A 14,662-nucleotide genomic window follows, 5' to 3' on the forward strand; every position below is an offset into this window, starting at 1 on the left:
CACTGACATTCACTGGAGGAGACCAAGACGACATCCACACTTGCTGTAACGATGTTGTCTACTCATGCAGTCGCAAGTCGCACAGTCTCAATGACTAAAGGGGAGAACATTCTCTGCCAAATGCTCAGTGTTAAATCAACTCTGGCAGCTCTCTAACAGTTTATCTAAGACAAATAAGGACTAAATGTACTCTATTAGAGTTAAAAGTACTCTATCTCAGTTGATTTTATGCCAGGCATTTTTACTGCGGGCAGAGAGCGCAGAGAGAAAATAAAAAAGTGTAAAAAGTGCTGAGTAATAGTTAGCTACGGTCAGCAATCCCAGACCTCAAACCGTGAAAAACACACAGGCTGTGCAGCACACTGGGATGTGTACGTTTGGGAGGGGTGAGTGATCGCTCTCTTTGGAGTGTAATTATCCCTGAAATGCTCCAGCTAATTTACATCCTCTCTGCGCCGTGGGGAGTTCTGACCCACGGCACCCTGCGGACCTGCCGACAGCCGTGCGCGGGAACAGGCGGAAGAGCGATAAGTCCAAACCAGAGCCCTCGGCCCCTGTCAGCGGCGTGCACCGGCCGGCTCCCGATTTCAGAGACAAGCTCTCCATTTATGGCTTTTAGTCCCTGGTGCTCTAACAGCGCGCCTCACCAGAAATTTCAGCCTAGAAAGCAGCTCAAATAGGAGGTCTGTGCCTCTGGGTGAGTGTGTAGGAGGCCTGTCTTCTTTTAAAAGCTTATTATCTCAGATTTTAGAGGGCTCCCGACCTCTGAAGCAAGCCTCGGCAGAGATCCCCTCTCTCTGCCTGCAGTGATTGGTGTTATCAACCCACTTAAGCCAGGCCTCCCAAATGGGCAAACTAATAGGATTGGAAACACTGAAGCAACAAATTGGCACCAATTTGCACAAGGCCTTTCCTTATACAAGTGTAGTAGTTGTGGCAGAAGAATGGTTAAACTTAATAAATATGAAGCATAATTATATTCCTATTTTGAAATAAAAATTCTCCACAAATGTAAGCTTAGAGATCTAGTCAACGATGACTTTGTGTACTGTAGCCTATTAGACTGCTCAGTATAGCATTTGTGTGATCTATGATAACTTCAGTGATGTTTATTGTAATGCTTTAATGCGTGCAAGTTGCTCAACATTTCATGTCAATTGTTTTGTAGGAATGTTTACTGCAATCCTGGTCCACCGCCGTCAGTGCTATCAATCACCCCTGCGGGTGTACATTTTTACGCCTGCTACAGAAAGTACATTTTGAAGGAAAAGCAACCGTGGTGTTTGTTTGTTGGTATTATCAAGCAAAATAAAACCTACGCTTGTCTCTGTCACCACAGGATGCCCTGGGATGCTGACTGAGCCCGGATGTAAGAACCCCACCTCGGCTTTCCAGGGCTGCATGCGTCAGATCTTCATCAACAGTCAGCTGGTGGACCTGTTCCGTGTGCAGAAAGGGCTGTTGGGCAACTACAGCGAGCTGCAGATCGACGTCTGCGGCATCTGGGACAGGTGAGCCATCAGTTTAACTAGGTTCACCTTGGTTCAGCTGTTCAGCCTGGTTCAGCTTGGTTCAGCTTGGTTCACATGGGTTTGCCTTGGTTCAGCCTGGTTCAGCCTGGTTCAGCCTGGTTCAGCCTGGTTCAGCTTGGTTCAGCTGGGTTCACTTGGGTTCGCCTTGGTTCAGCCTGTTTCAGCTTGGTACAGCTTGGTTCAGCTTGGTGCAGCTCGCTTCAGGGCGATGACCACATAACTTCAGCTGTCTGATTTCCCACTCTCCACGGCTGCCCTTTGAACGGCGGTGTGTCTTATTGAGGTTGGGAGCGGTTCCCCGACGCGCAGGCGTGCGTTTTGCTCGGCCGTGCCTCCCTTCGCTCTGTGTGTAGAGCACGTCCGCTTCAGTGTTCATGTGCGGGGGCTGGGGCGGGAGCGAGCTCACACGCTGAGAGTTAATTTGCCTTAGCCAAAGTTTATCAAAAGCCTTCTGATCCCTTTGGCATTCATTTTTAGTCTGATGTTGGATTCCTTTATTGCAATGTGTTGTGGGTTCTGCTCTTCTATCTTTTTTTTTTTTTAAAGACAGTGTTTGCCTTATCACAGGGAGCTGTGTTTGCAGCCACCGTGCCCGTACGAGCTGTGCTACTATAGCTGGTGTTTGTGCATGCCTGTCTGCTTTCATGCTCGCTCGCTTCAAGCCTTTAAAATAGCCATGCTTTTCACCTTCTGTCTGACTGTAGAGTCGAGAGGTTGTTTTTCATGGCAGTGTCATCATATTTCCTCACACTTTCTCACCTGCTACCTGGTACCACATCCTGTCAATTAACTCTCATGCACTAAGGTGAAGACTTTGTTCTCCATCCCACAGATCCATGCCCAGGTTAAGCCGGCGGATTACTAGTAGCATGGGATCGCTTTACGTATTTTGGGGTTTTCACACACACACTTTCATTGTTACCAACTAATAGCATGCAGGCAGGCTGCCCTGATATGGACCGACCAGGCAAGAGGCCAACTTGCAATCCATATATTGCATCTTGTCATATTGCTAATTATCAGTGGACACAGGGGATTGAATTTTGACAGCATTGAATTTTGCACTGATTTATTACTGTGTTTCAATGTTATTGTTGTTTCAAATTGTATAGAGTTCATTTTAAAATAACAAGACATTGGATTTTTGTTTGTTTTTGGTCTTGGACTGCATGCTTCAGGACCTCTGCCGCTAAGTTATTAGCAGCTGCCATTATACAGTATCCCTATCCCACAAAGCGAAATTTGACAACTTCTGAAAGTTGATACTCTTGAGCTGGTCCTCTCTATCCCCCACACAACTGTGTGTGTTTGATAAGGGAGAAGGTCGGAAGTTTACATCGACATGCCTCCTCTCTTCTTCCATCAAACATGGCTTTGCTTTGAGTGTTCGTTCCCTCTATGTCTCCATGTCAGGCACCACGGAGCTATCCACTTTTTGGGTATGTTTTCAGGTTAAAGCCGGTATGAAGTGTGATGTGAAGAAAGGTGGCGAGGGGATGGCTGGAGGTATAGAAAAACGAGGCTGTGTTTCCCTGGACCCTATATAACAGGGAAATGTATCAACTGTCCATCTAACCCCAGAAAACCAGTTCATTCCATCAAAAGCATGGAATGAAAATACAAACAAAATGTCTGCATGTTATGGATCTGCTTATGTGGCATTCCCATGCACATATACACATATCTGAAACATGCAGTGCTGGCTTTGCTCCTCACTGGATCCTTGAAAGGGGTTGGGGGGTGCCGGTGGCTTCAAAGCCGTTTCATGTAACATGTTATCAATTCAACCAGAGCAAACGAGATGAGATGAGAGAGACTCTCGTTGCTAATTGCTCTCCGTGACCACACATGGAAACTAATAGGAATCCTTTGCCAGCGTGTGAACGTACAGTGAAAAATCCCTGGATGCCATCTGACTGTCTGAGGCCTGTAGTTACTATTTTCATTTGCATTCTGTGTTATTTTCTGCAATGGTTTTTGGACCGAAACGACTCATAGGTGAATAATGTAAATGGAATTGTACTGTACTTCCGTACACTACACTGAGCAGTCAGATGAGGCAAGCCAGCCTCTCTACTGACAATTCCATTGAGCTGCCTCATAGTTAATGTGAGAGTGCAACTAAGGCCACGGTGGCAAGAAGACTACAAATCCCATGACTCCTGTTACTCTTGCCCTGCACAAGGCGTAGCGTAGTGGTTACGGTACATGACTGGGACCCACAAGGTTGGTGGTTCGATTCCCAGTGTAGCCACAATAAGATCCACACAGCCGTTGGGCTCCTGAGCAAAGCCCCCTGTGTTGCTCCAAGGGAGGATTGTCTCCTGTTTAGTATGTTGCTCTGGATAAGAGTGTGTGCCAAATGCCATTAATGCCATTCATTTAATAATGGGTGATAATCTGAGTAGCCTTACATTACCATAGCATACTCAGATATGTATGCTTATGTTGTATTAGCTGCTTATACAGTACAGCCGTGTTGTTGATAATGTACTTGCATGATAAATGATGTGGACAGATTTGTAGTATTTTGTGCTGAAGACCAGGGTTTGATGCATTTTCCTTTTTTCAAGTTAGCATCCTAACCAAAACTATTGACCGATTTACAATGGGAATTGAATGGTTTTGTTGATGTGGATAGTTTTCTTTTTTGCTTTTCTGTTGAAATTGTGAGCACTGTTGTATGCCCGTTGGTCTTGCTGTATAAACCCCAACCTATTTTTATGTTATTTTCAAGGATTCATATCTGGAAACGCTTCTCTCCTCTTCTGTCTTCAATGTTGTAGGGAATTTTTGTGAAATGTTTTTAACAATAAATAAAACATTTAGTAAGTAGCATGTGAAATTATGGAATGTGTTTGAAAATAAATTCATTTTTTTCCTCAAAATTCTACACACAACACCCCATAATGACAACATGAAAGAAGTTTTGCACATTTGCACATTTATTAAAAATAAAAAACTAAGAAATCACATGTACATAAGTATTCACAGCCTTTGCTCAATACTTTGTTGATGCACCTTTGGCAGCAATTACAGCCTCAAGTCTTTTTGAATATGATGCCACAAGCTTGGCACACCTATCTTTGGGCAGTTTCGCCCATTCCTCTTTGCAGCACCTCTCAAGCTCCATCAGGTTGGATGGGGAGCATCGGTGCACAGCCATTTTCAGATCTCTCCAGAGATGTTCAATCGGATTCAAGTCTGGGCTCTGGCTGGGCCACTCAAGGACATTCACAGAGTTGTCCTGAAGCCACTCCTTTGATATCTTGGCTGTGTGCTTAGGGTGGCTTCCGTCTGGCCACTCTACCATACAGGCCTGATTGGTGGATTGCTGCAGAGATGGTTATCCTTCTGGAAGGTTCTCCTCTCCCCACAGAGGAACGCTGGAGCTCTGACAGAGTGACAATCGGGTTCTTGGTCACCTCCCTGATTAAGGCCCTTCTCCCCCAATTGCTCAGTTTAGACGGGCGGCCAGCTCTAGGAAGAGTCCTGGTGGTTCCAAACTTCTTTCATTTACGGATGACGGAGGCCACTGTGCTCATTGGGACCTTCAAAGCAGCAGAAATCTTTCTGTACCCTTCCCCAGATTTGTGCCTCCAGACAATCCTGTCTCGGAGATCTACAGACAATTCCTTTGACTTCATGCTTGGTTTGTGCTCCGACATGCACTGTCAACTGTGGGACCTTATATAGACGGAAGGTGTGTGCCTTCCCAAATCATGTCCAATCAACTGAATTTACCACAAGTGGACTCCAATTAAGCTGTAGAAACATCTCAAGGTTGATCAGTGGAAACAGAATGCACCTCAATTTTGAGCTTCATGGCAAAGGCTGTGAAAAAGTTTTTTATTTTTAATAAATTTCAAAAAAACTTTCATGTTGTCATTATGGGGTGTTGTGTGTAGAATTTTGAGGAAAAAAATGAGTTTATTCGATTTTGGAATAAGGCTGTAACATAACAAAATGTGGGAAAAGTGAAGCACTGTGAATACTTTCCGGATGCACTGTATTAGTATTCAAGATGGTACTATTGTGATTACTGTGCTTATTTTTTATGATCTTTTTAGCCTGTTGCTGTCTGAGGATAGCTGCAGTGAGAGATAGTATGGGACAGACAGCCAGGGGAGGGGGACAGACAGGGGGCAGTGCAAACACTTTTTTTCAGGATAAAAGGTGTTGTATAGTTTAGAAAGTAAAATACAATATTTTACACTTCATAAGACCCATAATATAATTTAGTTTCCATGTGTCGTTTTGGAGTCTCCAAATGCTCTCTTTGTAAAACTGCATAGACATAGATTAGAAAAACAATGCAGAATGCTCAATTTTGGTGATATTGTCCTTAAATTTGAAAGGGGATTTGTTGCATGTTGTGATTGGCTCCGTTATGTTTCTAAGTGCACCAGCCATCGCTACAATAATCTGTATAAAAAGAGCTTCCACTTTCACCGTGTCTGAGCCTCTGTAACTTTGTTTTAGTTATATTTTTAGTAATTCAGACTCTTGGAAAACAAATCCCAAAGGGTTACCTTTCAGACGAGACCAGGATTGTAGTCTGTAGTCAAAAGGGTTCAAGAATAATAACCATTTTCTTTTGGGTATGTCATTTTGAAGCTTTTGTCAAGAAAAGGGGCAATACATAAGGGGTTCATGTTCAGCACATTTAGTAAAATGCTTTGTACATTGAACTACATTTAAATGCTTATTTTCAGTGTATTACTAGCATAGGTATGTGTGCTCATGATTGATGTATGAGCAGTTGAGGTGCTTATTGGAGGTATTTCAGAAGTGTAGGTATGCATTACAAGCTCATATACTTCTGCGAAGGTGTGTGTGTGCTTATGACCAGGTGTATCCGTGCTTACGAGTGGTCTATTATGCATGTTGCATAGGAGTCAGGCGAGGCACTGAAAACTGGCCGCATATGCAATTTTGTTCCAGTGGGCTGATGATCCAATTAGATGCATGCATAGCTCCATTGCCAAGCAGAAGCACTACCGAAATGTCCGTGAATTAAAAGATAGCAGCAGAAGAGGAGATCAAAGCACTATTTCTCTCTAGAGCTCAACTAATGAGAGACTTTAGTCCCAAATGAAACGGGCAGAGGCTTGGTTTGGTCCAATTATAGACTTCAGAGAGCCCCAGAATGGGCAGGCATGAGATAAGGGCATTAGCAAATGTATAACTCCGCCCAGCTAAATGAGATAAACTTTTAAAAAGAAACTTTCTTTTTTCCCATATAGTTTATATGGCATGTGTAGTTTCCTTCGTCAAACGGACTTCATTGACGGGGAAAAACGTTGTTCACACATACAGTGCAGTCCGTTTTTGGAGAGTAACACAATTTCTGTTGTTTTGCCTCTGTACTCCAGATTTAAAATGTAATGTAATATGAGTATGTTCCGACCAGTTCATTTTGGTTAGCCTACTGTTTGGCCTATCTCTTACTGTCTTTTTTTTAAAAACTAATCAGAAACACCTGTGAAACCATTTGTCCCAAATATAATGATGCCCCTGAAATGGGGGGACTATGTTTAAAAAGGGCTGTAATTCCTATAGAGATCACCCGATATGGATGTAAATACCAAATCCATTGTACAGAGCCAAAACAACAGAAATTTTGTCACTGTCCAAATATTTAAGGACTGCACTGTTTATCCCTTTTGAACCACATTTTTCGTTTTCCTCTAAAATACTGTAATCCAGTTTTTTTTACTCTCTGATTTATTCCGTGGTCTGGCTGACCCATTATGATTCATGGGAACCATGTTGTATTCAGGGCTAAATATGGTACAGGAAACAGGAGAAAACAGCACAGGAAATTATTAAAACGTCATTTTAAACTCAATCTTTATTGAAGTTGACTCAGCAGTGAATTGGGCTGGAAATTATAGCTGCGAGTATATATCGGCATTCGGAAATAGCTCTGCAGATGAAACGGCATATTATATGCATGCATAAAAGGCTGGTAATTGTAAAATTTAAGGGGCTCGAAGATAAATCATAAGATGGTGGGGGAATGCTGTGGAGCACCCAACAGAGACACATTCAGTTCCCACATAGATTCTCATTTTCAGCATCATTCTATTATCCCAGAGTAATAACATTAACATTAAAATCATCATTAGCAATATTGCTGATGGAACTTTGGGACACGATAACATTTCATCGACGGTCCACCTCTTTTTTCGCAGTGGCTCGTCCGCTTCACTTCACAGACTCTATAGAGTAACCAGATGGTAGTTAATTTCTTCCCTCCTCCCTGCTAATTTCGAGAGTTTACGGTTGTTGATACGAGCTCTTGGTATATTACATTACGATTTATGACCCTCTCCGAGGAGGCATGCCCAAGGACAGAATATCTATTGCTACAGGGTTGTCCTTGATCACTCCCCTTTGTTAATGCTTATCTGATGCCAGATTTCAGGTTCACGTGTGGTAGTACAGAGCCTTCCATGTTTAAGGGTACAGAGTTGAGTGTAATCTGCATTCAGGCACGCTCAGTCTTTGTCTTCACTTTCCCCCATTGTGATGATGGAGCACCATGTGACCCACTCCCCCTCCATCTCTAATCGTGTGGACGATGCTGGAACTGCACCAGTTTGTTTGGGATTAGCGCTTAGCTGCATAAAACCCCCTAAAAATAAACCTGCAGGCTGAGAATGGAAGAGTCTCTCCACATATCTAAAGCATTCGAGTGTCAGGCGGTATATGCTTGACAATTAATATTTATTTACTGACTCGATAAATCGGTAAATAAACACTTGAGCCACTCAAGAAATGAGAGAGTTTGGCCAAACAAAAATGTCAACTTTCCATTAGATGGAAATGTAGATAGATGGACCGGATATAATTCAGTATTTGCTTTATTTGAGAGGTAAGGCTATTTTTAACAATTTTTTCCAACAGACTTTCTCAAGATTTGGAAGGCGAGTGGTATTTGCAGGCCCGTCTTCTAGCTGTCTTGTGGTTGAACACGAGCCCACTCGCGTTGCCAGTCACTGCTTGGTTCTTTTCGCTCGGCAGTCCAGCAGTTTATCCGCACAGTCGCTGGGTACGCAGTGCAGCTGGGTGGCAGGTGTCTGCTAAACAAAGGGGTCGCTTGCATGCCAATGGTGAAGTAAAGGTAAAGGAAAAAAAAACCTTTTTGCTTTTGCTGCAAAAAACTAAAAAATAGTGAACTTTTAAAAAATATATCTGTGGTAAAACAGAACTCTTGTGCCCCCCTTCAAAAAAAAGAATTTGACACTTGGGGGTAAACACGCACATCTGCGTGTTAGACGATGGGAATCTTCTTTTGAAAAAGGCACCCTGTTGTTAAATGTGTTCCAGCAGCATGAATGTTGTTCTTTTTACAGTATGATCAAAAAACATGTTTTGGACTTGAGTATTGAGGTGCAATGATGACGTAAACTCATGTAACAAGACTTGTATTTCTCCCCGGATCCATTGATTCTCCCTCTTTGTTAGCTCTTACTTTCACTATTTCTTTTAAACTTTTCTGTTTTCTCTTCATGTAGTCTTGTTTGCCATGTATTATTATTTCCACATAGGGGCTTCTTGCTTTTGCTTCTTGTATTTTAGACTCTTCATCAATATTTGGCGGTCTCTCTTTTACCAGATGCTTACCCAATTTCTGTGAACATGGAGGGCAGTGTTCCCAATCCTGGACTTCCTTCTACTGCAACTGTTCTGGGACAGGATACAGTGGAGCCACCTGCCATAACTGTGAGTCACTGTGAGACCTCTCAATGATTTTAAACATACCATACACCCACCCCAATCCCATTCTATACCAATTCGATACCCAGTTTATTCTGAACTGAGAACCTACCCTCCACTATGTGACAAATATGTGATTCTATATTTTTTTTATACAGTGGCTTCGGTATATATCCAGCTGTATGAATGGACAAGATGTATTAAAGCTGTGTAAGTGACTGTGGATATGAGAGTCTGCTAAATGACCATGATGTAATGTAATGAATGCCCAAACCATGTCCATCTTCTCGTTAACTCCTACACCCAAATCATAACCACACAGCTTGATCATCTCCCCTACCAAACTCCAAACCTGCACCCATTACACTGAACCATCTGCTCAACCCTACCCTACAAGGGCGGCCTGTAGCATAGTGGTTAACGTAAATGAGTGGGACACGCGAGGTCGGTGGTTCTAATCCCGGTGTAGCCACAATAAGATCCGTACAGCCGTTGGGCCCTTGAGCAAGGCCCTTAACCCTGCATTACCTTAAATCATTCTACACTCAGGGAATACCCATCCAATATACCTTTCCATACACAGAATCTATGCTCTGACTCCATCCATTCTTCAGTCCTGATCCATCACATCCATCCTGTACCGTCTCTCTGCAGTACAGTTTATCCTTTAAACCAGGGATACTGTGATCTGGCCCTGGAGACCAGGAGCACTGCTGCTTTCCTTCTCATAGTTCATTGATCCATGAATGCCGCTGATTGGCCAGAGATGTAACCCACCACAAGCTGATTGGCCAGCGATGTAACTCACCACAGGTTTAAATCAGTCATGATTAGAGAGGAAGAATGAGCAGAAATCAGCAGTACTATTGGCCCCCTAAACTAAATCTCTCTTGCCCCATTACAGCATATAGCAGCGTCCATATTTGTATGTTTACCTTTGTTTTGCTACAACTTGCAGTAATTGGCTGACCTTCTTGCATGTAAAAGAAATGACCCAACTCCCATTTGTCATCTATAGTGTTTGTGCGTGGAAGACCTAAAACTGTTTAACAAAATGTTCACTTGCTTTTTAATGTGTTGTGTAGTCGGTCTTAAGGGCAGGGATGAAATGAGACACGGCCGATAATGGGAAATGCGTATGGAGAAAGCTTGCTTACTTAGAGTTCGATAACAAGTATGCATCTTTTTTGTGTCATGTTTGTTTTTTTTAATCAGGGAGTTTGTAGCCACTGTACACAGAGCTATTTTCCTCCGTACTGACCAGCACAAATCAAATCAAATCAACAGTAATTTATGCCAAAACTGTGTCTGCTATGTACTATAAGCAGTGTAAGCAACTCTTTATTTCCTTCCCCCCCGACACCCAAGTCACCACACAGATCTCTGCCTGCTTGGCTGATATCTCTGCGTGGATGACTTCCCACCACCTGAAGCTCAACCTTGCCAAAACAGAGCTTCTCTACATCCCTGCTAAGTCCTCTCCGTCAATCGACCTCTCACTGACTGTTGAGGACTTTGTAGTTTCCTCCTCCCATACGGCAAAGAATCTTGAGATGACTCTTGATAACTGCCTCACCCTGGCTCCACAAGTATCCTCTACTGCCAGAACCTGCAGGTTCTTTCTGTATAATATACGCCGTATCCGTCAGCTTTCTCAGCTCCTAGTCCAGGCGCTCGTCATTTCCTGCCTGGATTACTGCAACTCCCTCCTAGCCGGTCTCCCAGCGTGTGCCATCAAGCCCCTCCAGCTGGTCCAGAATGCTGCAGCCCACCTGATCACCAGTCAGCCCAGGTCGGCTCATGTCACCCCGCTTCTCATTGGCCTCCACTGGCTTCCTATTGCCGCACGCATCCGATTCAAGGCTTTAGTGTTGGCATTTCAGGCTGCTAAGGGGACTGCCCCACCTTACATACAATCCTTGATCACTCCCTACTCCCCAGCTAGACCACTCCGGTCTGCCAGCTCTGGTCGCCTTATGGTTCCCTCTCTACGTGCACCTGGCGGTCAAGCTGCACGTTCACGCCTGTTTTCCGTTCTGGTTCCTCAGTGGTGGAATGACTTACCTACCACTGTCAGGACAGCAGAATGCCTCCCCCCTACTTCGACGCGGACTCAAAACACACCTTTTCAAACTCTACCTTAGTCCTCCCTCCTGATTTCCCCCGCCCCCCCTTTCTGATATCCCTATCCTCCTTGTCTAACCCCAAAAAAAATTTCCACTTATGATGACTATATGTTTAGAACAGCATTTCATGTGTATTTTCCTCGTTATGGATGTGATGCTTTGACTTGTGGAAGAACCTATGCACTTGTAAATTGCTTTGGATTAAAAGCGTCTGCCAAATGACTAAAATGTAAATGTAAATGTAAGCAGGAGTAATTCAGATACACTGCATAACACTGCTTTGATGATGAGTGACTTGTTTGGATTGGATTCTGCTCACATATCCCTGTGTTGTAGGAGGAGGCAGGTGAGTGAAATGTTTAAACTATCTCCCTCTTGCTCCTTTTAGCTGTTTATGAACCATCTTGTGAAGCCTACAGTCAAATTGGGAGCTCCTCTGGATACTTCTCCATAGATCCCGACGGGAGTGGTCCCCTGGGCCCCACGCTGGTTTACTGTAACATGACAGGTGAGCCCATCCACAACATGCCTCCCTCCACATACTAATCTATAACCTGCTGTTAAATCCAGCTATTCCATCTTGACCAGCTTGAAAATTGAGCTTCTCAACCTGGTTATAAGCTGGTATAGCTGGGTAACAGCTGGGCAGCCAGCATGGCTAAGCTGGTCATGAAGCTGGTCAACGACCTAGTGCTGGTAGCTTGTCTGAGCTGATAGCTGATCAACCAGCTACCAGCTGTTTCAAAACATAGATTGAGCTGTTTTCAGCTGGGTACCCGAAACATCCTGCAGCCATTCACCCCAGAATCTCATAACATGAAGTGCACCAAGAGTCCTGTCCTCACGCACTGGTAAAACTTGTCTCTCATTGTCCAGAGTAGAAAGCTAATCTCATCAGTTCACATGTGTGTGGTTCTCCCTATTACCATTAGTGCTGTTGTCGCTGTTATCGTTGTTGTCATCATTGCTAGCGTTACTCATTCATATCATGCAGAATTGAAAAAGTAATCTTATCCGGGAGACTTAAACATAAATTCCCAGGCACCCTTTCACACGTTTCCGGCCTGCAGGCTGGTTTACTGCCCTCACCCTGGCGACGCGGTGTTTAACAGCCCTCGGGCTCGTCCCCTCCCCTCCCCGTGCCCGTGTCCGTCCTGTCAGAGACGGATATGTGCCGCGCGTCGCCTCGCTGCAAACAGGGCTATTAGGCGGCCGGGAGACGAGGCGCGGCCCCAGCTGGGGCCGTGCGTCGCCGCGGAGACAAGCTCGTTAATCAGAGTGGCCGACCGTCGGGATAAAGATTGATAACCCCGCGCTCCCTCTGCCCCGTGTCCCACGGCAGGAATGGGAGAGGGATGGCACTGTATCGGCATCTCTGGAATACAACATCTCGCCCGACGTTGCCTTAACGAGGGTTGATGATTCGGTCTCCCCGGATGCCAGATTTTGGAAGGCCACCAAGGGTGTTTTTTTTTTCTGTTTTTTTTTTTTCTTGCTGTGGTCAGGTAACCATTTTAGTGTAACCAGTGTAACCAGTGTGACTCATGCCCAATCACAGCTACTTATTTCTCACACAAATCTTGGTTGGTACACGCGCATCTGACCACGGCTGACCTCAATTAAACCAAACAGAGGCTTAAATGATCACAGATCGGAAATTTAATTTGCTGGGACCCGGGGTAAACACTGCTATCCTCAATTGCTGAAGCGTTTTCAGTGCTTTCAGAATGACTGATGAATAGCCACAATTTTGTGAAAGGAAAAAAATGTCTTTGATTTTCTTCTTAATTGAATTGCAACCCTTGATGTGATGCCTACACACTCTAGATTTTTAGATTAGATTTATTAATCTCTTCATTTTCAAAGGCTAATAAATGTTATTTTTTCACCTGTTTCATGTAAGGGGACCGGGTATGGACAGTGGTCCCCCACAACAACTCAGAGGCCGTGAGAGTGAAAGGGTCCACGCTACAGAGACCCTACACCATGAGCTTCAACTACAGTGCCTCGTCTGAACAACTGCGTACCCTGGTGCTTGGATCTGAGCAGTGTCAACAGGAAGTGGTCTATCACTGCAGGAAATCCCGCCTCTTCAACACCAAAGGTGAGTCCCCTCGACTTGGCTACATATACTCAGTGAGCACTTTATTATTATTTTAGGTATTTATTAGACTTCTTTTTTATTGAATCTTCTGCTGCTGTAGCCTATCCACTTAGAGGTTTGACACTTTGTGGGTTCAGAGATGCTCTTCTGCATACAAATGGATGTTGTTTTAGTTTTTTACAACATTCTCTGCAAACTGTAGAGACTGTTGTATGTGAAAATCCCAGGAGATCAGCAGTTTCTGAAATACTCAAACCACCTTGTCTGGCACCAACAATCATTCCATGATCAATGTCACTTAGATCACTTAGATTTTTCCCCAACCAGATGGTTGATGTGAACATTTGTGATTTTTTTTATTATTATTATTAAAATACTATGAATAAAGGATGCTCATTAAATGTTTTTCTTTTTTTGGCCCTGACAACCCTTGTTTTAAAATATCTGAGGGTCTTGGAAAATGATCTTAGAAATGTCATATCAGAAAAGTGTCAGTATGAATGCAGCCAATTAAATACAGTAGATTGCACATTGCTAGCCATTTCATCAACTGGATAATTCAGCTTGCAAGTTATAAAAAAAAATACAGATTTGCTGAAAATCTAATTCAGCTAATGGTCTTCAATCAAGATCTTATTCATCAAAGCCTGCATTTTAATTGGGCATTCTATAAATTATCCCATGAAAATGAATTAGCCAGTTAGTGTAATGTATAGTATGTACTGTATAATTTGGTTGAATAGGAATTTCTGTTCATTTTGCCCTCTGTAGCTGATCCATAAATGAATATGCATGACGTTTACTGTTGTCAAGCAGTCAGTCTACTGTGAGGAAAATCACACGCCGCTTCAGGGAAAGTCACGTTTCAGACCTATTGACAGTTTGCTTTAATTAGAAAGGCTACATTTTAATTCACTTTTCACTATCAATATCATTTTGCATTAAACACAGTTTGACATTTCATAAATATCTATTGACTAGACTACTCACATTTCATTTCTGCACATGTCAAATACATGCTTTGAGACAATATTGATTGACTGATATTTTTTTACCTTTGCCTAAACCAGATGTATGCAAAATAGTTTCCTAATTAAAATGATAAATTACTGGGACTAATTCTGAAGGTGGCATTGTCACTGTATTTTTTCAGGCTTTGTTTTGCTTGTTTTTCT

The 14,662-nt window shown here is 43.4% G+C and overlaps 1 protein-coding gene across 1 annotated transcript in view; it reads left to right on the forward strand.

Annotated features, from left to right (window-relative positions):
* Positions 1-14,662, forward strand: part of LOC133116640 (contactin-associated protein-like 5) — a 111,525-nt gene that overhangs the window by 76,671 nt on the left and 20,192 nt on the right. Inside the window, exons 10-13 of the mRNA XM_061226451.1 lie at positions 1,340-1,511; positions 9,157-9,263; positions 11,772-11,891; positions 13,287-13,487. Of these exons, the coding sequence (XP_061082435.1) occupies positions 1,340-1,511; positions 9,157-9,263; positions 11,772-11,891; positions 13,287-13,487 (600 nt within the window). The remainder of the gene's footprint in view (positions 1-1,339; positions 1,512-9,156; positions 9,264-11,771; positions 11,892-13,286; positions 13,488-14,662) is intronic.

This window comes from Conger conger, chromosome 17, assembly GCF_963514075.1.
Source record: "Conger conger chromosome 17, fConCon1.1, whole genome shotgun sequence".
In the NCBI taxonomy this organism is placed as follows: Eukaryota; Metazoa; Chordata; class Actinopteri; order Anguilliformes; family Congridae; genus Conger; species Conger conger.